Source organism: Chrysemys picta, chromosome 6, assembly GCF_011386835.1.
Source record: "Chrysemys picta bellii isolate R12L10 chromosome 6, ASM1138683v2, whole genome shotgun sequence".
Classification (NCBI taxonomy): domain Eukaryota; kingdom Metazoa; phylum Chordata; order Testudines; family Emydidae; genus Chrysemys; species Chrysemys picta.
The window spans coordinates 106,679,620-106,702,608 of record NC_088796.1 but is presented as its reverse complement, the minus strand read 5'-3'; the positions used below and the strand labels follow the sequence as shown (position 1 = coordinate 106,702,608).

The following is a 22,989-nucleotide window of genomic DNA, read 5'->3' as shown; positions in this document are numbered from 1 at the left end:
GCCTACAGCAAATTAGCCTCTGGAATAATTGCATATGCTTGGGTGTTAATCTGTTTAATCTAATTTCATCAGCAAAACACTAGAGATTGATGACCATCTTGATTACAAGTCTGTCCTTGGAGATAAGCATATGGGAGGTTTAACTGCATCCACGCTCCCATCAATCACTTCTAAACTGGAACATTTCATAACTGTAGAGGTAAATTTTCAAAGTATCACGTGGGAATTGTGTACAAATCCTGTTAATGAATAATTTCAGGATTTGTGAGTACCTACAGTACAATGCTTTGAAAATGTACCCAGGCACCGGGGTGGCTCCAGGCACCAGTGCAGCAAGAGCGTGCCTGGGGCAGCAAGCCCCGGTGGGGGAGGCCTGCCGGTTGTTGTGAGGGCAGCAGTCCAGCTGCGTTTGGCGGCATGCCAGCGGGATGTCCGCCGGTCCCGTGGCTTCGGCGGCAATTCGGTGGCGGGGACACTGAAGGCGCTGCACCGGTGGACCTCCTGCAGGCATGCTGCTGAATCTGCGTGACCAGCGGACCACCCACAGGTACGCCACTGAAAGCCGCGCTTGGGGCAGCAAAAAACATAGAGCCGCCCCTTCCAGGCGGTTGTGGTTGTGGGATTGTTTGTTGTTGTCGTCATTATTGTTTAACCCTCCAAAGCATTCACTTTTGAAGGCCATTGATTTCAGTGGGCTTTGGAGCAGGCCTTATAGTATTGAGAAGAGGACTGGAGGATGTAGTTATTTTTGGTTGTCTAATTTCATTTTGTTTAATTGGGGATGCAGTTATATGGAAGTTTTAAACCTAGGATCAGGTGAAATAAACTCACACTGACTGAATAGTTTCCATTAGGCCACTGGTCAGAGTTAAAGCACTAAGCAAGGCAGATCTGGTGGTTGTTTTTTTGTTTGTTCCCCCCCCCCCCCCCTTAAAATAAACGTACAGCTCCTACATTACTCACAAATTACCTTGATTCTCTAGTGCTATCTAGTGGTCAAAGAGGAAAAACAATTAACATGCATAGATGCAAGTAGAGAGGTCTCCTTAGTTAGGGCAGTAGTTTTCAAACTTTTTGGCTGCATACCCCTTTCCAAATAATGTAGTCTACCGCTTATCCCCATCTGAGATCATAATATACCTATAAAACATAAAAAAGGTCTGTAAGGGATAACACAATGAAACACAACGCACAAGCCCTGGAGCATAGTGTCCAGGATACTATTATTATTATTTATGTATTATAATGAACTATTTTATTATATATACTTTTGCTTTGGATAAAAAAAAAATCCCTCAAACAAATTTCTGTTTGTTGTAAACATTAAATTGGAAGTTTTCAATATCATTTTATTGTAATTAATTAAAATGAATGAAACCTCTGCTGCAGGGCTCTACTCTGAAGGCAGCGCCGCTGTCAGCAGCAGCACAGAAGTGAGGGTAGCAATGGGGGCACTCTTTGCCTGTGTCTGGGTGTGGCGGGGTTTCTGTTCCCTCTGCATGACAATGCAGGGTCTCTCCAGCCATTTGCATGGAGGTTTAGAGGTTTCTAATCTCTTTGGTGGCAAAGGGGAGATTCAGGGGGCTGCTCATCCCCTTGTAGGGATGCCTGAGGACTCCAATCCCTCTGCATGAGTGAGTTGGGAGGGTTGAGGGAATTCCCATCCCACTGCACCAGGGTTTAGGGAGTGAGTAGGTTGTGGTGGGGAGACATCTGCTGAGGGCAGCACATCCAGGGACAATTTTAGAGCCCTGGAGTGGGACTGGGATCCCGCAGGTCCTGCAGAACCCACTACCATAAAAGAAGGCGCAGGATAAAAATTCAATAAACAACGTGGGACTGTGTATTGCGAGGCAGGACAGGACTGGGATTAAAGAAAATAGTCCTCCCCTGCAGCAAACAATGTAAATACCTGGGATGGGTCTGCTGAGTCGGGGTGGAGCTGGGTGAAAGCCGCTGCCACAGAGCTTTGCTCTACCTGAGCTCCCTTTGTAGAGCCCCCATCTTGCACTAAGGGGTAATGGTGTATATGAGCACTCTGAAGCCTCAGAAAGAGGATGCCTCCTTATTGCCCCCATGCATCTGCCCAGTGCCTAAACTCTCTTTGTGGCCCAGGTACTGAGTTCAGAACTTATGCTTAGCTCAGCACTCAGCTAGTAACTGGGGACTCATAATAGAAGAACTGTGAATGGGGAATTCTTCAAGGCCAGGGGCTACAGTTGTGGCTCCACAGGTCATGGAATGGCATTAGTGCTACTGCAGCCTTGGGATTGCCACAGACCATATGGCTGATGCCCACCTCTTCTATGGAGGGAGTGGGGGAAGTGGCCAATAGAGCCACATTATTGCAGAGCCACCAGCTTCACCGCTGCTCTCAGCTGCCGTGCTGCCACTGCCCCACCCCCAAACACCCCAATTCACAGGAAAAAAAATCCCATGACCCGTGGTCTGTGGCACACAAGGGTAAGTTACTAAGCTTCCCAAATCGTCCACTGTGTATTGGAACCCCCTCTTGGTCCATTACAGATAGGCCCACTGTAGCCATTAAGGAGTGGGCAAGATTTAGCTCTTAAATAATAAAAATTGCCCCTAATATTAAAAGCATGGAGTTGGCATCAGTGTATGGGGCTGAAATTCCTTCAATAAACCTTGTGCAATGTGGGAATAGAGGCAGTCAGTGGAGATGGACCTCAGCTGTTTTGCACTCTGGAGCACTGTTTACTTTGGGTAGAACATATGGATAAATCCTTTGTGCCTGTGGCCAGTCAAAGAATCATATGCTATTTAGTTGCCAGACTTTATTGCTATGAGACATGGCTTAACCTACATAATTTGGCTCATGTTTGTATGTGTATGAATATAGTGCACTCTCCCCCACCCAGTGCCAAAAAACAACAACAAAAAGTTTTCTGTACTTTGTTTCTGTGATTGAATACATACATTTCCACAAAGCAGGAGACATTGTAATGGCATAAATATTTAGTTTATATTGGACATATCCCACTACTATTTGCATAGCCTCCCTAAGTACTCCTCCTCTTCACTAGTTTTTACTGTAATTCATACATATCAGGCTTGAGTTACCGCTCCATTATTCCAGTTGTTTGCCACTGTAACACCACTAACGTCAATGGTATTATAGCAACATAAATCTGGAGTAACAGCGGTGACTCAACCCCATTATTTCCAGCGAGATCCCAACTATGGGTGCAGATGCAGGCACTGGATTATGAGGCGCTCCTTTTCCTCACATGGAACAGAGCAAAGTAGTTTTGCAAAATCAGAAATGGCGCATGGGCTGAAATAAACGCTGGTGTTACTCCATTGATTTGAGAGGGCTCTGGAAGTTAAAGAACCAATGATACTTTCCAAAAAAGCATGGAATAACCTGCATCACATAGACAAGCCTCTCTCTCCCACGCAGGGTCTGATGTCCCTGGCAGTCGGTTGATTGATTGCCTTTTGACAGTTTCATTTGCCTATAATCACCATACTACTAGTATCTAATTCATTACTGTGCACAGCACTTGTTAAATTTGAGCATGTAGCTAAAGTTAAACTTGCTCTGTAGTGAATCACTAGAAGGGTTTTGGCTGAGATGTGTGCATCATGGTAAAAATTGTCCAACGTGCCCATGCACTTAAGTGACTTCTGAAAAAATGTTACCCCCTGCTGGCATTGGAACAGTTAAATTAATAAACCAGTACTAAGTACTGTGCATTAAATTATGAATAACTTCATTGAAATAATCCCTGTTGCAGAAGCCATTCAGAACCCTGCTTGAGCAGCAGTGTACACAGGTAGTTGGGTCTTGCATATTTTTATATAAGGTTAAAGACCAACAACATTAAAACCATACACATTCTAGTGCTTAGAGTGACTATTTATACTAAAGAGTTGGTCAACCCAAAACTAAGGATGCACATGCCATTGAACTGGACATATTAGAAATGTGAACCTGGAGCAAATTTTACAGATAACCCCATTGTTTATGAGAGAGAGAGAGAGAGCGAGAGATGGGGAAGGACACAAATCCAGATCTAGCCTCTGTCAATAGTAAAAGTGCATCAATGACTGACAAAGGGAAGAACATGATTGGATTGTTGTAGATGAAAAGGAGAAGTGCATGGGGCTGTGCTCTAGCCATGCTGGATTCCCTACAGTTGGCTTTTGGGGGAAAAAAATCAACAGGGAGGGAGCAGAGAGCACAGCTTCCCTCCCTGAAATTAGCTAGAGCAAACACAGAAACCTACCGCCCACTGTTAGGCACCTAGAACCATTGTGGATCTGGGCCCAAGTGAACATATGGTGCTGTATTTTATATTCAAATGAGGTTTTACTAATACATTTAAAGCTTTGTAGCATTTATAATAATTAAGTATGAACCGTCTGCCTAGCTCTGCACAACCTTAATTTTATACACATATCCAGTGTGATATCCCAATGTGTATGTGGTGGAATTCCTAGGCAGAAATCTAATCTAAAGAGTTATTTTATTCTTGTGTATTGCAGGTAACAGAACTGGCAATGAAGATTAGTACATATTTAAAACTAGCCACACTTTAATCCTCAGAATAATTTCATTCAAACAGTATTTCTTTGGGCCCGTACAGATTCTTTATGTTTGAGTTAAAGGGTTGAATTTTGAAAACCCAGCTTCCATTTTATCTGCTGGAAATACTTGGGAGTCATAACTACACAGAAGACCGATGCATCATGAACTGAATGGTCTACCTCAAGCATTACAGGTCTACTGAATGGTCTACCAGGGTCACCATTACAGAGGTTAATAATACCCTTACCCTGTGACAGGGATCAGTATCCTCTGACTCTAGTGGTTTCCGAGAGTCAATATTCGCAGGTGCAAGTTCGTGGCAAAAATTATGTACGGGCCCTCCTATCATCTTGACATCTAATTAGCTCTTTAATTCATATAAAACGCATCCTCATTTGTACCCAAAAAACTACAGTTGCGAAAAACCAAGGCATGATTAAGTACAGGCTGAAAATCTTGCCCTCAGGGTGTGCTACAGAACTGGTCAATAAGAAAAGGTAGAGAAAGGACCATGAAGTTTGGGATGATTCAGAAGGAAAATGAGTATGGGTAGATGAACCACATACAAGAATCAGTGGTTGTCAGTACATCTACTGTACATCCCAAGCACTGGCTCCATTTTTACCCCCAGCTCCTGTTCCCTTCCACACATAATTATTGATCTTTACAGAAATATCAGAGGTTTAGAAGAACTGTAAACCAAAGAAAGCCAACTGTTTTAATATGAAAAATTAAAGCATCATACAAAATGAAATATGTTAACGTGTGATGGATAGGCTTGAGGCATTGTTGTGTTATCACAGAAACCTCATGGCTAACGAGCCTGTTTGTTATGGGTGCCATGCAAAGTACTACGTTTAGTTTAGTTTTTTCTGCTGAAAAAAAGTCTAAGTAGTTACATAAAACCTGCATACATTATCATAGACCTCATTCATTTTCCTCACTTCATCAGCTGTTTGAAAATTACGGTATTTACTATTTGGGTTAAGTACAAAGCCTGCACTTTAAGTGCGAATACAAAGTTCCCAACACGGGATAAATTTCCTTAATCTCAGTTGTGTGGGCAGAAGTGAAGACCAAATGATTTATTCAAACCAGCTGTCTAGGAGAACCAGAATTAGAACTCAGACCGACTCCCACCCCAGTACATGCTTCCTCCCATGGAATAAGTTCTAGATTTTAACCCACTTCCCAAGTGAAGTGTACAAAAGCACCATGAATAGACAAAAAAACTATGTATGACAATAGCTGTGTTCGGATATCCCATTACCCAGTAGACTATTTTCATATACTGAAGGCATAGGGCTGGTTAAGTCTGCCAAGATGGGTAGAGAGATGGAAAAGTTTAACATTGTTTCCAAAAAAACATAGTTTTGCCCCATCAGAATGCACTCTTAAATAATTGGGTAACAAGTCAGACATTTACTGGCTGAGCACTGAAATTGAAACTGGTCCTCACCTGCTTTTAGCAGCGCAGCTGCTAATTCTGCTGCAGGCGAATGATGTTTGCTATCACCTACCGGCAGATGCCCTTTCAGCTTCTAAATGAAGTCAGATACTAAAACCTCTAGTATAGCACTCAGTTAGTTAAGACCACTTATATTGATAAGTAATGCGATTCGCACATTCATGGACTTTAAAAAAAATCTTTTCTACAGAACTCTCTATTCCTGAGCTAATACCTTCACAGATTTTATTGATAAAGGCTGTTTTCTAAAATGTGTCTCAAAGGAGAAGATTAGGTGGGTTTCTTTCTTGTAAATACATTTTGCCACTACACTTTAATACAATAATTTTCTTGTATGAGAATGCTGGCAATAAAAAACAGCAAGTTAAGCTAAAATAAAGGTTTTTAGAGTGTGCCAAGATCTTTAATCTGAGATGCAAGCAAAGTTTTCAGGGTTTGCACTGTCTAATCTCATATTCTTTCTATTTAATTGCTATTCAGAATTATTAGGGGAACAGTATCCACTTTTTATGTATAGTTTCAAATTATTGTTCTGTCAGAAATAACAATATTGAGCCCTTTGTGGAAGCATTTTCCATAGTGAAAAGAAATGCTGAGGGCAGGGGAAATGAGAACAATTTAAAGTGAAGCATGTCCTCGTTCTGCAGTAGAAATGAGGTCATATTCCATCACCAGGGACATTATTACAATCAAATTTGAAATGTATGTGTCCGCTATCAGTAAGTGGAAGTTTTGCTAAAAGCAATAGGATCTTATTACATGCTTACACCAACCGTACTGTAGTGACCATGAATACCCAGTAACTCTAAAAGTTTGAGATCTGTAAAGGTGCCATGGCAGATCCGTGATCCAGTAGTTGGAAAGGAACAAAAATAAAAAGTACGTATAATGTAGTTTTAAAGGCTTTTATGCACTGAAGGGTGGGGTCCATGCATGCAACTTCTCTAGTAACATTTGTAAAAGTAAGTCTTCATCTCTTCCCACCAGCATCATATGTGCCATAGATGAGAAATACCTGCTAAATTGCTTAGCCATTCTACAGAAACTTGGGTTTTGTTTTTACAAATCAGTGGAAAGGAAAAAAACGGTGTAACATGGACTACCTCTTACAGCTTGGGAAAATATTGGATTTGCAAAACATAACAGTTTGGTTAATCATTGCTGAATATTTAGCCATTGTGCTCTCTTCCTGCAGCAGTACGTGCCCCTTTGCCACTGAAGAGCAGAACAAACAGGCCCATTAAACAGGTGCAATTTTTGCCATGTAATATACAGCTCATGTTCTTGTTTTTATGGGCCTGATTCCTAGAGAGGATGAATAATCTCAACCCCACTGGATTAAGCACCGATCTGGGCTGCTTTGAAACCCCAACCACAAATTAAATCCTCCTTTCCCTGATGGAAAGCCTCTTGCAAAACAGCACTATCATTGCTGGGGAGGGAGAAATTTGCACCCCTCCATGTCAGCTGTGTTCAATCCAGACCCACATTTTCCACACATCTGTTTTACTAATACCATGCTATCTTATTAAAAGTCAAGTGCTTAGCAGGATTCAACTAAAGGATGAGACATCTGTATGGATAATGGGCTTGGCCCTCTGAAATGTTGAGCCCTCCTACTGATGTCAATCCTCCAAAGCACTTAAGCACGTACTTAACTTTAAGCACAGGAGTAGAGCCATCGAAATAACTGGAAAACTAGTGCTTTGCAGAATCAGGGCCAGAGGGCTCAGCACCTTGCACATGGAGTCCAGTTACATTAGATAGGGTTAATTACACAATGATGAAAGAGAAAAAAAAAACTTTAGAAGGGTAATCAGCCCCTTGCCATCAGTAGTTGGTGTATACATTGAAGCATAAGTTATTCCATAGTTGTCCACTATGTGGTATCTTGTGCTTTTCTCTGAGAAAGCAGTGCTGGCCACTGTCAAAAACAGAATACTAGTCTAGCTGGATCACTGCTCTGGCAAGTCCTGTGTCCCTAATCTAATTTTATTTTCACTGTTTTTTTCCATCTGACAACTTGTGAATTTCACATTTATTTCTAGTCCAGTGGCTCTCAAACTTTTTTTTTTCGCCGACCACCTGAAAATTGCTGAGGGGCTCAGCAGACCACTTACTGATCCTTCCAAATGTTGTTTGTACCGTTAGCTAACTATTGTAAAGCTCTTTGGATAAAAGCGCAATATAAAAAAACATAATAATTAACTTTTTTGTTCTACAAATAAAAGCACACAACTCATATTTTAATATCAGTAGTCTTACCTTTCTAATGCGACGGATGTGCCCTCTCTGGCCACTGCAGCCCTGCACGTCCCAAATTGCCCCACACCCCGTCTTCTCACCCCACTGCCCCCTCCCACCTACACCCTATTCCCTCCAAGGACACCAACTCACCTTACACGTGCATCCTTTCCAGGGTCCAGGCACCAAAGTAATGGAGCTATGCCTGCGCAGCTCCACTAATTAGGTGGGTGGCCCTTCATTCTTAGGTGTGCAGCCGCCCAGGCACGCATCTTAGAGGGAATTATCCACGGATCACCTGAATGGAGCTTGCAGACCACGGACCACAGTTTAAGAACCTTTGTTCTAGTTAGTTTTGATGTCTGGTTCTCATGAATTAGCTGGAACACAGTATTGCAGTGTTTGGGATGCAGCTATGAAAAATACATTTACATATAGTTTTTAGTGGAAAAATTAAGAATCCTTGATGCATTTATATCATTAATCCCAGTTTTGTTAAATCTGATGTTATTATTTTACAAAAACTAAATTGTGGACCTAATACCAACCCTTTAATAATGGGGAAAAAAAACAACTCCATCACAAAGCAACCACAAATACACCTGCAACTTTATTAATTCACCTCTTACAGCTTCATATTTATTCTCTTAAATCCTGCATTTAGACATGAAGGCAATAATAAAATATCTGTACACTACTTCTGTTACAAATATAGATAATATTTGAAGAGACTTTACATACTCTAACATGGGCATTTCACACACTATACTGGGAATGAGTACAGGCTAATAATGCATCACCAGTTGCCTCAAGTACTGGCACCATCTGTTTTTCTTAAGTCTATTGTATGTAACATCTAAAATAATTATTGAAAAAGAGGGGTCTTTTTAGTTAATCCACTTACATTTAGCTATCAATTCACAAGTACATCTCTACCTCGATATAACGCTGGCCTCGGGAGCCAAAAAAATCTTACCACGTTATAGGTGAAACCGCGTTATATTGAACTTGCTTTGATCCATCGGAGCGCGCAGCCTCCACCCCCACCCCCGGAGCACTGCTTTACTGCGTTATATCTGAATTCGTGTTATATCGGGTTGCGTTATATCGAGGTAGCGGTGTAGTATCTCTTTAAACATTCCTAACCTGCTATATTTCACTCAGTAAAATAAATGGTGTCTCGTTTGCATATTTCTCTAGCACAGTTTGAACATGCCCCCACTTTAGAATTAAATATTATAAACAACTGACATGGTGCTCCAGCTGCTCTAGGTGTTTGCTAGTCAATAGTCTTGCAGCTACATGAAAACACGCCGTGGGCAGCACCCTAGCCTAAAGGAACACCAGTGCTCACATGACCTTTGACATTTCTTCCTCTCTAAAGGTTTTAAAGACATATTGTATTTAGTGACAAGGTAAATCACAGATGGGGCTTGACCAAGCAGATACAGTACTAGGCAAAAGGGGGGAAACTGACAGAGAGTTCACAAGTAAGGTCCAGGGACAACACTTTATAGTGAGAAGCCAGGAGCATTGTTCCTACAGCTTTACAGGGCTTCATCTTACATATCAGGGTCTGGCTTGTAAGTGTTCAATAATTTAGAACTCCTTCCAGCAGCTGGCAGGACTAAGGGACTTCTTTCTCTGCCCATCCTTTCCCCTCCTGCATGCTTTCTGACTAGGGTGAAGTTGAAGAGGAACCTCTACCATTTGCCCTACTCTTGGACTCCTCTATAATGAGGGGGGTCTTTATTATTCTACCCTCCTCTCTCTTTTTTGGGGGGTCCTCCTACACTCTGAATGTCTTCAGTATCTGCTTCTGCTTAGAGCAGTGGTGAGCAACCCCGAGACCTGCACACCATATGAGGCCCATCAAGGTAAGCTGATTGCGGGCCGTGAGACAATTTTACTGACCTTGACCGTCTGCTGGCACGGCCCACCGCAGCTCCCAGTGGCCACAGTTCGCTGTTCCCACCCACTGGGAGCTGCGGGGGCTATGCCTGGGGATGGCCAAAGTCAGCAAAATGTCTCATGGCCTGCAATCTGATTACTGTGATGGGCCGCAGGTTGCCCACCACTGGCTTATAGAGCAATAGCAGCAGCATGAAATTGACTCCTCACCCATTTTACTACCTTCCACTGGGCTCTGACTAGTGACACGGAAGCTAGCCATGGTGGTTAATTTGTACTGTTGCTTCAAGAAGCTGTGAGCAGCAGTGACTGTGACACTGGATCTACCTGTCTGCAAACTTAGGAAGAGGGCAGTGTTCATTTTACTGTTCACATCGGGAACATTATCTTCACACCCACCAAGCTTAGGAACTTCACTACTTTAAAAGAGAAGCCGAAATCCTTGTGATACTGCAGGTCCAGGAAGGCTCCCTCATTCACCAGGGAAAGTTTCCTGCAAGTGGATTTTTCAACCCCTGAGCACCAAAAAAAACCAACCCCCCTCTCCATTATTTTGTGTCTGGAGCACGTAATTAGCAACACTGACTCTCTAATTTTTCCATCTATCTTCTTTTGTTAAACTATTGTTCCTCCTGTGACTTTATTTCTGCTATTTAAATAGTCTCAGTTATCTCCTCCCCCCTTGACTATTTAGCGCACACATTCTCCCTCCCACACCTATCGCAAATATTCAAAGCCTCTTTGCAAAACATTCCAGTTTGCAATGCGGTTACTAATGCAAACTTTCATGTTCTGGTGGGTCACCTGTATTCATTACAGTAATAATAAAAAACCTTAAGTCTTTGCCAGAGACTACATAAGCCCATCCCAGTGATTCGACAGTAAGACAAATACTTCTATTGTGTTCAAAAATATGATTAAGTGTTATTTTTTCTTCAGTGATATAACAGTCTGGTAAAGCTGGAGTAGCAAGAAGGCTACATAAACATTTCCATTCTCTTTGCTATGTGGAATGTAGATAATGGAATCTTGTTGATCCTATTATTTGGACAGCCAGTTCATGAGAGAACAGTCAGAGTGACAGTCCCTTTTGTCCTTTTTAGAAGAGCAACTGCTTCTTCATGGGTCACCCCTTCTAAGCTCTGCCCGTTGACAGCAATGATCTGATCCCCTCTCTTCAGCCGTCCGTCTTCTGCTGCTGCACCCTGAAATTAAACAGCATGTAACTGCAGACATGCATTTCTGAAACTCCTGGTTTTATAGCTGTTCACAGAGAAATCTAAAGAGGGTCTTAGTAAGATGGGTTCAATATACAGCACACATTAAACTTTTCTGCTTGAGAAAGGCTAAGCTGATCAGTTTTCGTTACTAGAAATCCAGGCTCATTTTGTCCTTGGTAGTATCTGCCTATAGGTTTTTACATAAAGTTTCCACTGTGCAAACTAACCAGATGGAGTAATGAAATTCCTCATCACCTTATTAATGGAATTAAATTTACAACATGGGAACGATGTAATGCATACATTCTATAAGTCAGAGCTGTGGAATTTTTAAACTCCTTCAGCCGTCTTGCACTGGCTGGCAAAGTTCTCAACAATTCAAATTAGAAATCAAATCCAGATCTGAACCTAAATGTCAAAGTCTGGAAGTTTTCCTACTTGGTTTTCTGACTCAGGCCTGCTACACACCAAGTTTAGATCATGATCTGAGCTTCTCCAAAGTTAAGGTTTGGATCCAGTGGTTCTGGCCTATATTTGATTCCAATATTCACAGCAAGTAATTCAAACTCACCCCAAGCACTGCTTGAAGAGAATGCAAACTAAACAGTGAGGGGCCAATTGTCCAAAGTGGACAACTAAATTACATCCTCAAATCCAAATGTTTCATGTGAGCAAATTGGGAATTCAGAAAATAGGGCCCAGTTTACTTAAAGCCTCAAACTGCGGACACAATTTTAAATGGTACCTGCATTCCTGCTTGAAGAAGATAAACTGTCCAGAACCCACTGGCTTCTCCCCGGGCCATATATTAATAAATCAGCTGCTGAGTCTGAGCACTGAATTGTTTGAGTAGTTTTACACCCATGCACTTACCTTTGCAAATACTGTCTTAACGTAGATGGGTAAATCTCCATGAGGACTGCCATATCCTCCCACAATACTAAAGCCTAGACCATCCTGTCCTCGATCTAGAGTAATGGTCTTATACTGAGGGGGCCTACAACAGAGAAAAGAAGTTATCCTGTTTCTTTTGTGAACGTCTAGTTCAGTATGTGGATTGTTCAGCAAAGAGGCTCTTCACCTTTCAACACTAACAAATAAACTTTCCTTTACTGAGAACTCTACACAGGATTTTAAGTATATTGCGGTGAATATTTCAGTTCATGTCAACCATTGAAATCCTGCTTAATGCCGTAAGCTGGTTACTTATTTACAGTTTCCTTTCATAACTTCGCCATGGTATTTTACCTTCTGGCTGCAGAAGTTTATTCATTCTGTCATTTAATACACTGCATAATTGTTTGAATGGTCCACTACTGATGCTTATTACCTATGGATAAGTAAGTATCAAAATTTTGGAGCTCAGAGACAAACAAAATAAACCCCACAAAAACTACAACATTATTTTAAAAATCCCTCCCTCCCCCAAAACTCATATACAAGAGAAAATCAAAAATAGCCCCAACCAATTCCTAAGCCTGGTTTAATCATTCCTGTTCTCTTCTGTTGTTTGGGCTTATATTTTTAGAAATTTGCAATGTTTCGACAGACTATAAGAATTACAGAACTTACAATTTCAATCATGTTTTTCACCACTCCTCCAGTAGACTATAATATACACTGTATACCTACAAGTTTGGGGGCTCATGGTCTGCTTTGAAATAATTTAATTTTTCAACCACAAAGAACTGTGCCCACATTTTCGCACTCAGGATGGAAATATTAGCAGGTAGGCATCCAACTACCTTTTTGGGCACACACATCATGAATTTAAATATCTACTAATATTTGTGTCTGCAATGAATTCCAGGTATAATTATGTATAAAATTAAAACACCAACACCCCGCCCCAAGAACGAAAAAAAAACAAAAACCCAACCACCATGGAGGTTGTGTTGTCCCAGGAAATCAGGTGACCTATCAAAATCTATGAAGCCCCCAAAACACTCTCTCAGGCAGTAAATGTGCCTTGCAGCATACCCGACAAGTCAACAAACTCAGGCTCTGATAGACTGGTAGGGAGAGTGAGTTCCAGAGTCAACAGATCCATACTTAAAATGCCCTGCCATTTAAGCATGGAAGCAATTAGAGTGAGTACTTCAGCTGATCTCAACTACAACACAAGGAATGAAGCAGTCTCTAAGGTGCTGAAATCAAATCAAATCATAGCCTTATGGGTCAAAATCACCATAGTGAGTTGTACCCTGAAATGAACCAGAATGTCCTATGTGGCCTATGGAGCCCAGTTATAGGTTTCCTGTGACAGTCATGACTAAGTTAGCAGGACACCTCACTCTGCACATGCTGCAACTTCTAAGCAGTTTTCAGGTGCAGTCCCAGCCAGTGGGCCTTACAGTCACTCAATTAGAAAGGATCCATCGAGGATAATATATGCACTTACCCTAAATCATCCTGAAAGATGCTGCTTGAGGTTAGTCCTGCAAATGAAAGGCTGGAAGCTGGTGGATCCTGTTGCTGACCGGTTACGACACTTACATCCCCTCCAGCCACCACCTGAGAGGGCGCATTGTAGATAGTGAAATGACAACTGAGCACACAGTGATTAACACCACAGTATTTACAAAGGTGAAATGACCAAAACAAGCCTCATTTGTTGCAAAAACCTATCTTCCTTTCAGCTAAAATAAGAATAAATGATAACTTTGGAGCAAAATATGGAGAGGATGTGAAAACTGCACAACATAACCCTCCAATCCTTTATATTCTCTGGCTACGTTTTCCTCAGAACTGGGCAGCTGTGTGTTACTCTTGGTTTTTCAGCCTCAAAATCAAAACCGCAAAGTGCGTTCTGAACATCAGTGCAGAGAAACTCCTTACCTGCAGTTCAACAGTGCCTGAAGCATTTTTCAGTAGGCTGACAGCTTGGGAGTGTGTCATGCCCTCAGTGGATGTTCCACAAATATTAACAATCCTATCCCCAACCTACAGAAGAGAAAATGAAAGAGCCAGCCATTAATAAGAAGCTATGTCACTGAGATCTACATGCCATCTCTTCAACACAAAATAAGATGGTACCCTCTCCATGAAGAATACTTGAATTGAGTAGCTAGTAGGATTTGCAAAAAATATATAGTATCAAGGAAATATTTACCACCTGTCTACAGCATACTGTTGATCTTGGATACAATAAAGTCTTTGGCCCAGATCTTTAACTGGTTTAAATCAAGGCAGCTCTAGTGAATTCAATAAAGCTTCAGCAACTTACACCACCTGAGAATCTAGCCCTTTGTTTCCAGTGCAAGTCATAATTCTCTAGTGATAACTGGTGAAACAGCCCTGATTCTGAAGTAGTTATTGAGGTTTATATCCTCTAAGATCTGAATCTACATACACTATAGAGATGTCAGTATTATAGTTTACATAGTTGTAATTAGACATTAGAAGTCAACACACACACACACACACACACACACACACACACACACACCTCTGATATTTCAATCAGTAGATGACAGTCAAACATTTACATATTCTGGGAAGACAGACCAATGTAGCATATTATCATCAGGTCCCCCGGGTTCAAATGCAGCCTGGAATAATCCAGTGCAACTCCCAGAGGAATACATGGGCCACATTCAGTGGTGATGCAAACTGGTCTTAAAACCAGACATATATGGCTGCAAGTGGTAATGCACTCATTCATACCAATTTTGCACGCAGTGGGTGTATAAAACGAGAATAGCCTACACATAGAGATGGGTAAGTTGAATGTGCTGCAGGAAAAGCAACTAACAGAAGGAAGTAAAATAAATCATATAACTGCAGGCATTGGGAAGGCTGCTGTCTGCTGTGCCAATAATCAGGACAGATGTGGGATCTATTTATCTACACATAAAAACATAGGAGCTGCCATATGCGATAGCTCATGGTTCATCTTGCCCAGTATCCTATCTCTGACAGTGGCCCATACCAGAGCTTCAGGGGGAGTGTACAGTACAATGCAATTATAGGCGATCCACCCGTCTCCCCATCCTGGCTTCTGGTAGTCAGAGGTTTAAGGTCAACCCAAAAATGGGGTTGTATTTTTGACCATCTTAGCTAATAGCCATTGAAGGACCTACCCTCCATGAATTTATCCAGCTCTTTTTGAACCCAGTTATATGTTTGGTGATCACAACACCCCATGGCAATGACTTCCACAGGTTAGTTGTGTGAGGTGTGAAAAAGTATTGCCTCTTGTTTGTATTGAACCAACTGCCTATTAATTTCATTGATGATCCCTGGTTTTTGTACTGTGTGAAAGGATAAATAACACTTCTCTATTAACTTTCTCCACCAAGCTCTTCACTTTGGTATCTGAAAGCCATGCTGGCTCCATGTTCCAAGATTGCTTTAAGATTTTCTCCCCAGTTGCTAATGTTTGTGAAAAAAAATGCTACCATCTAAAACTACTGTACTCTTGATTTGAATGGCAGAAATTTCTGGCATGGCCTGAAGCGCTAGTGAATACACCATGTGGCTCTACTCTGTGACCAAGCTAGAGTAATTTATTCAGCACCATCACATTAAGCTTTTTTACCAACCTCCTTTCTTAGCAATTAACTTACCCTGAGTTTCTGAGTTTGAGCTGCAACTCCATTTGGGTGCATCATAGCAATAAATATGGGAACATCTCCTAGGGGACTTCCTACTCCTCCAGCAATGCTCACTCCTAGGGAATCTGCAGGACCCTGTTACAGTAAGGAAAACAGATTAAGATATTGCTTGAGAGAAAATACACAATTACCTTTAGGCCCAGATTTTCAAGACTGACTAGAGATTTTGGGTACCCAACTTGAGACCTCTTAAAGGGGCCTGATTTTCAGACAGCACTGAACACCAAACCCTCAAAGTCAGGCCCCTTTTTGGTGTCTTAAGACAGGCACCCTAAAATTGAGGAATGTAAAACAACTATTCACTTATAAAGAACTCAGCCCTAATTCCTCCAGGTCAATGTACAGGGAGGGGATATGGCACTCTCACCCCTCTTCACTTTCATTCCACCATTGCAAATTCCTCAAAGTATGTCAGTTTGTCTTCATGTAGGGTCTTTCACATAGTGTGTCACAAGAAACTTCACTGAGAGAAGTAGGAGAAAAAGCCTTTTTTTGAAGACAATAGTTTCTCGTGGAGAAAAAAAGGAAAAATAAAGTTGAGACGTAAAACGTCTCTGGATGCTAGTAAGCAAGCAACAGAGTACAGTGAGGGGAGAATGGAAGACAGGAATGGGAGAAGGAACAATGAATTGAATTGTTTTGGTTCACTACCACTGAGAATTTTTTACTCTAGCCAAGAAGATGTGAATCTCTGTTCCTTCCACCTTCACTATTGCCTTGTAGATTGCCTGGCAGGCATTTTGAGCTCACACCTCTGTGCCATCAGGCTGGCTATTCTGTCTTGATTTTTTACTATACAGAGCCCTTATCACTGAAGTTGCAGAATGAAGCCTCTGATAACCACTGGGCAGAATAAGGCTCCCTGGCACCAATGACTGGGAAGTGTAGCCAATAATGAGGCTTATTAAAAGCGATACTGTGGCGTACGGTGGGGGTGTTGGCTCACCCAAAGCTTTTATAACAATGACCCAAGCAGTGAGGAAGCCATGTAACAATTTAACTCCTCTTGCACAATGTTGATCTCTCAGGGGAAAGAAAAGAGATGGAAAAAAAAGAGCAAACTTGTCCACAGTGAAAGAATCAAGAATCTCAACCTAAAGCTGTTTAGCTTAAGTTCTGCTAAAAAAAAAAAGTTCAGACAGGACTCAATCCAGCTGCCATTTGTGTGGTGTAAATTACATGTGTACGTATCACATTTGCATGAAATTGGTTTCACATTGCAGCCTGATTTCCCCCCCCCTTCTTACACTGTTTTTACACCCATGCAATTCCACTGACTTCAGGGGAGTTGCTCCTGATTTTATGACCAGGCTTATCAATAGTGCACACCAGTGACAAACTATACATGAGCAAAATCTATTTGAGCTCAATTTATATGAACAAACTGGGTTGTGAGCATGCAGATTCTGTCACTGCACTCAAACAGCAGCCATAATTTGAAACTGCCCCCTTTATAGGCCTGTGCTTTAAGAAGAGGATCTACTGGTTTTGTATCTGTAAGTAATCGGACTAGCTGTGGTGATGTACACTCTTTTGTAACACTGCAAATATAGAAAGAGGACGAATACTCCTCCTAGTGTATTGCTGCTGTATGACACACACAGCAGTAACAGCTTTAGAAAGTTCAAAATAACATTTCAGCACAGTATAAAAAGCTATTTATAGAAGGGACAGAGAGAATAAAGCAGCTACAATAAATCCATACAATGAAAAGCCCTGAATGTCAAACCAATTGTAACAATAAATAATACTGGGAAATAAAAGAGCCTGATTTTGCTGATATTTGCATATAAATCAGGAAGTCATAGAATCATAGAATATCAGAGTTGGAAGGGACCTCAAGAGGTCATCTAGTCCAACCCCCTGCTCAAAGCAGGACCAATTCCCAGCTAAATCATCCCAGCCAGGGCTTTGTCAATGGAACTGGTGTAAAATTGATGTGAGAAACTGATCTCAGAATCTGTATACTGATGATTTTATTAAATATACAGTACAGTTAAAAATAGTTATTGTATAAATACATCCTAACTAAAAATGATTCAATAAGAAAAATATGATAAAAACTGGGACTATAAATCCTACTAAACTCCATTTACTCTGGATTTAACTGAGTATGACTAAAATAAAAATATGGCTCAAACTCTTGCTAATTCTTTGTCCCTTAAATTTTCAAAGTAGGTTACAGGAATCTAGATGCTTGACTCTGACTGATATTATGGGGATCTGTGTGTTACATCCCCACAGCAGCTGGAAAACCTAGGGGCTGGATGTAAAGCTGCCATTAGTGTTTGTGTTCTATAAAATGGATTAACTAACAAAACTAGACATATGTTCATGAAAACCTAAAGTGTCTTTCACAAGTCTCAGGACATAGCACTGCCTCTCTCCAATAGGTAAAAATCTAGGGCCAGATCCTCAGTGTAAACACACTAATTTATAGCTGCTGAGGGGTTCCAATTTTTACAGTACGACTTACCTTTTTTATTTCAACCGTTCTTAATCCTTGTATTTCAGATGATACTGTGAAATGAAAAAAATAAATATATAAAAGGTTGGGTAAGATTTTAAAGAACGCTCTCCATTATAGCCATAAAAACAGTTATAATGATTTTAGCTTTTGCTCTTTTCTTATAGTAACATGCCTGGACATCTGCTCTCATTACATTAACAAGATTGAACTACCTCTGAGATAGGAGGGAATAGGTGTATTTTACACAAAATTAAAAAAAAGATAGCCAATCATTCATTTTCTGAATAATACATATATTCTGGAATAAAGACTGCCAGGTTTATTCAATGAGCAGTTAACAAGACAGACTCAGGGCAATAATGACTTTCTTGTAATTTAAACATGAGAAAATGGTTACTCATCTTTCCTGATTTAATGATACAAAATCTGCTACTGTTACAGATTCACGTGTGGGATGCATGAGATAGTTTAATGGAAGATATACTTACATTTGATGAGAGTCTCTGATTTAACAACTTGCATTCTTACAATACAACATAAGGTATGACAAGCTGCTGCTGTTATGCTTATAAAGGGATATAAAATGATACTTATGTGGGTTGTGGGGCTTTTTTATACAATAATTGCCTTATCAGCATTTTAGACTTGAATTACAAAGGAACTGCTTTTATGCCTACAGTTCAAAATAATATCTAGCACTTCAGACAAACAAAAGATACCTCAGCTACCGATTCACAAACAGGATAATGGGGAGAAGTTTTAGATATAGAATATTAAAGGCACCAAATGAATCTTACTGGCATTCTTCTTAAGACCACTTTCAAAGCCCTCAGATGGGTTGGAACCAGAAGGTGGGAAACTGAATGATGACAGGCTGCCACTTCCTTCACTGACCTAAAATATAACATCACATTGGGATTATACCATAGTCTTCAAACTTCTAGCTTGCCAGAAAATAAAATGACGAGCTCCAGCGCTATTTTACTTCTCTCCTCTTGTGCTTAGTAAGAAATGGTGTACTGTGAGACTAACAATAACTCCTCTATATTCTCAGAACATTCTGGAGGGCTCTCTTAGTTGAAGGTTTGGGGTTGCATAGCTTAAAACTTCCACAACCTTTAGAAAGATTGCTTCTAGGAGCCCAAATTCTGCCCTCAGATTAACTCATGGGACTTCCTATGACTTTGCTGGAGTTTTATGGGTGTAACTGATGACAATCTTCTGACAAAAGTAAAAAAGTGAAGGACAGAGTATAGACATTGACACAGATGATAGGGGAACCCTAACGTATGATTCCATTGCTTCTCTTTTCCCCCTCAATCCACACCATCCATTTGCCTCCAATGTCTGTAACCACATCATCAGCCACGACTATAAAAACACTTTTTCCTCACCATATCCCCTTTGTCTTAAAATCTGCTCTGTAATTCTTGTGATTTGAATTTCTCTACTCAGTTTACATTTCAAATGAAAACACACATTTTTTCCCTAGTCTGTACTCACTTGTTAATTCAGATGCTATATAAATAAAGTTTTGAGGCCAGACTATCCTCTCAGCTATGTGTGCACCTCCCATTAGAACTGACATCAGCTGTGTGTGTACACATATCTGAGGGGACAAGGTGACTGATGATGTGTTACTTTGTGTCATTATTAGACTACAATGGCTTTATAGATTTTTAAAGTAAATATTACTCGTTATATATTTCTACGGGCTTAACAGCCTGGGTTATAGCTTGATTCTGCATTTTCATCTTAGCCAAATTCTGAAGGTTCATATATATTTAAGGAGGACCAAATGGTGCAGTCTTTACTCAATCCTAACTCCTACTGAAAAACGCATCCAGGTCAAATCCTGCAATCTTCACCTCAATCCTAACTAATCTGACCTGAGTTTTTTAGGCTCAGGTCCTTGATGGTCTTTGATGATGAACATTTTAGGCAGAGGCCTTGGTGGTCTGTAAGCCTACTTTTTAGTCAAGGAAATCTTCATAAAAATTCTGAGTCTTTGAAAAATAAAGTTTATAATGAAAACACTGAGGCACATCACCATAGCAGTACAATCTGAACTGTTTAATATTAAGGACACATTCAGACCTCTTTCTCCCCGCCCCTGCATTCTGCCCCAGTATTGGTATAAATAGAAGTGGAGATGACAAAGCACTGCTTAGACATGCTAGGGTATTTACCCTACATGGCTCTCTACATGCCCAAGCAGTGCCTCCCACCTCTACACTACTATTTTTAGTAGTGTAATGTCCCGTTACCTCAGCCCTTCCCCGCAACAGGAAAAGGCTGCAACAGCAGGGAAAGACTCTGGTGGGGGAGGCAGAGAGGAAAGGCACCCGGACCTGCCCGTAGTCAGAACCTTTCCTCCCTGCCAGAGCCTTTCACTGCCCTGTATAGCAACACACTGCAGTGTGGATGCAGCCTGTTTTTCACTGCAGTGTTTAGCTGCACGTACCCCACATGCACCCACAGTGTAGAAAAGGCATCAGATATGGAAACTGATGAAGATCAAACACTTTTTTGTTATGTTAGAATTAATCAGTAGAGCTGATTGGAAAAGCTTGACAAAGACCAAAATTTCCATTTTCTGACTGACTCTATTAACCATTTAAAACTCTGTTGTTTTCTCAACCTTTTCACTGGTTTGCAGCCTTCTATAGGCATATCAGAGCAGTGTGGTAGAAAGCTGAATAAAATACCTAATGGACAATAATTTAGAACGGCAGAGGCATTCTTAAGTTAAGGCCTGACCCAGCAAGAAAGTGAGCACCTTCCAATTCTCACTGATGTCAGTAGGAGTTAGAGTTCTCCGCACCTCCTAGGAGAGGGCCCTAAAATCATGATCAGGTAATGCAGCAAAGAGGTAAACTTTATCCATGGGATAACTTTTGACTGTATGATGCCTTAAACACATAATATGCTAAAGTTAACATACGACATGGTTATGAAAAAGCTGTGAAGTACATAAAAGCTGCTTTTTTTTTTAAACTCATCCTGGGCTCATTATATGGAAAATCTTTGTCATTATAAAAAGCAATAAAAGCAAATAAAGGGAATTATTTAACCACAGTTGATTTCTTCCAAACTAAACAGCTTCACAGTTACAAACCTGGCTGCTTTGGGATGTTCTCCTCTCAGAATGGAATGGACCTGCTTTTATTCTTCCAACTTCTAGTCTTACAATACCTAATGAACACTGAAGAACAGGAAATTTATAATGCAGTTCCCAACCGTGAAAGGACCCATTAATGTACTAATATTAAAGGCATATATTAGTTATTGATGATGGAAATAATAAGACTTATGGAAGGTGTATAAACACAGCCTCCACTCCTGCAATGAGCACTGCACAGGTGAAGCTCATTGCAGGATCAGAGCCAGAACATGACAGAATATCAATTATATACTGTGAAATAAAATACAGGGCAGAATATTTGGATTAACAAATGAATATTACAGTTCAGATGCCAAAATTACACTAAGGGCCTAATCCTATTCCTATTCACTTAAATGGGAGTAGCATGTAAAATTCACTTTCAAGATGTAGCTATTCAATAAATAAATATATTTTTTAAAATCACGAATGTAAAGAATTTTCAAATGCGGGTACCAAAATAGGCCATATAATCTACAGATTAATTCCACATTTACGATAATGTAACTGAGAGCATGGCATTTAAATTGGTATTTAGAAATTTAAAATGGCAACTGAAACTAATATCTACCTTGGATTAACACCAGTGTAACTGAAATGAGGATCTGGAGGGAGATTTTTAATGCACAGATGTGGTGTGAGTGCCCTACTCCTTCAGACTTCCAATGAGAAACTAAATGATTAAATGAAAAAAATCTCTTCTTTGGTGTTTAAGCTTCCAATTGTAGGATTTTGACACACACATTAGATGGCCACAAGGAAACTGATATTACACCAGGAATGAATTTAGTTCACAGAAACGAAGAAAACTTTGAGAGACTGGTGAAAAACACATAACATACATTTAAGCACTAAGATACCAGGATGGTAGGTTCACTATAACAACCTAGACGGACAGACAGATATTACAATGTTGCAGACAGTTGTTTGTAAAAACAACTTTATCTTCGGTGTAAAGGCCTCTATCTGCAGCCTATTTAAATATAGAGATTTCAGTCTTTTGTCACGGTTTTGCTTTTCCTCCTTTCCATTGGGAGTTCACTGTTATAAAATCCTATTTCCATGTAGGCGAGTGTACAGCAATTTGAGAGGATTGCAGAAGTGCCATTATTCTGTTATGGTTTAGCTGTATTACCCTAAGAGAGGCTCACATTTTGGTCAGGAAATCCAAACAGGCCAATGTCTTACACCAGACCTAATTCTAGGACATAGAAAGCACAGGGTTTCAACACCTTTATAATTAGCATGGTCTGCTGTTAGTTTCTTTTAGTACTGGCAACGTGGAGACAATGATCCCAGAAGCTACACTTTATTTATTTAATAATGGTGACATTACAAATGT

General features: G+C 40.6%; 1 protein-coding gene and 1 long non-coding RNA gene across 41 annotated transcripts in view; one reads left to right on the top strand and one right to left on the bottom strand.

Annotated features, from left to right (window-relative positions):
- Positions 1-266: 266 nt before the first annotated feature.
- Positions 267-8,273, top strand: LOC135972253 (uncharacterized). The gene is made up of 2 exons (XR_010588665.1): positions 267-547; positions 4,513-8,273. It is a non-coding gene; the product is annotated as an uncharacterized LOC135972253 (long non-coding RNA).
- Positions 8,274-8,858: 585 nt separating this feature from the next.
- Positions 8,859-22,989, bottom strand: part of MPDZ (multiple PDZ domain crumbs cell polarity complex component) — a 131,938-nt gene continuing 117,807 nt past the window's right edge. For 34 of the 40 annotated variants that reach the window (XM_065549549.1, XM_042850478.2, XM_065549551.1 and 31 more), the window contains 8 exons: positions 21,603-21,689; positions 19,282-19,378; positions 18,491-18,534; positions 15,967-16,089; positions 14,237-14,341; positions 13,800-13,912; positions 12,272-12,395; positions 8,859-11,383 (listed from right to left, as the gene is read on the bottom strand). In XM_065549549.1, the coding sequence (XP_065405621.1) occupies positions 11,237-11,383; positions 12,272-12,395; positions 13,800-13,912; positions 14,237-14,341; positions 15,967-16,089; positions 18,491-18,534; positions 19,282-19,378; positions 21,603-21,689 (840 nt within the window). In that variant the 3' untranslated portion in view covers positions 8,859-11,236. The remainder of the gene's footprint in view (positions 11,384-12,271; positions 12,396-13,799; positions 13,913-14,236; positions 14,342-15,966; positions 16,090-18,490; positions 18,535-19,281; positions 19,379-21,602; positions 21,690-22,989) is intronic. The other 6 variants (XM_042850487.2, XM_042850498.2, XM_042850500.2 and 3 more) reach the window with 1 other exon arrangement.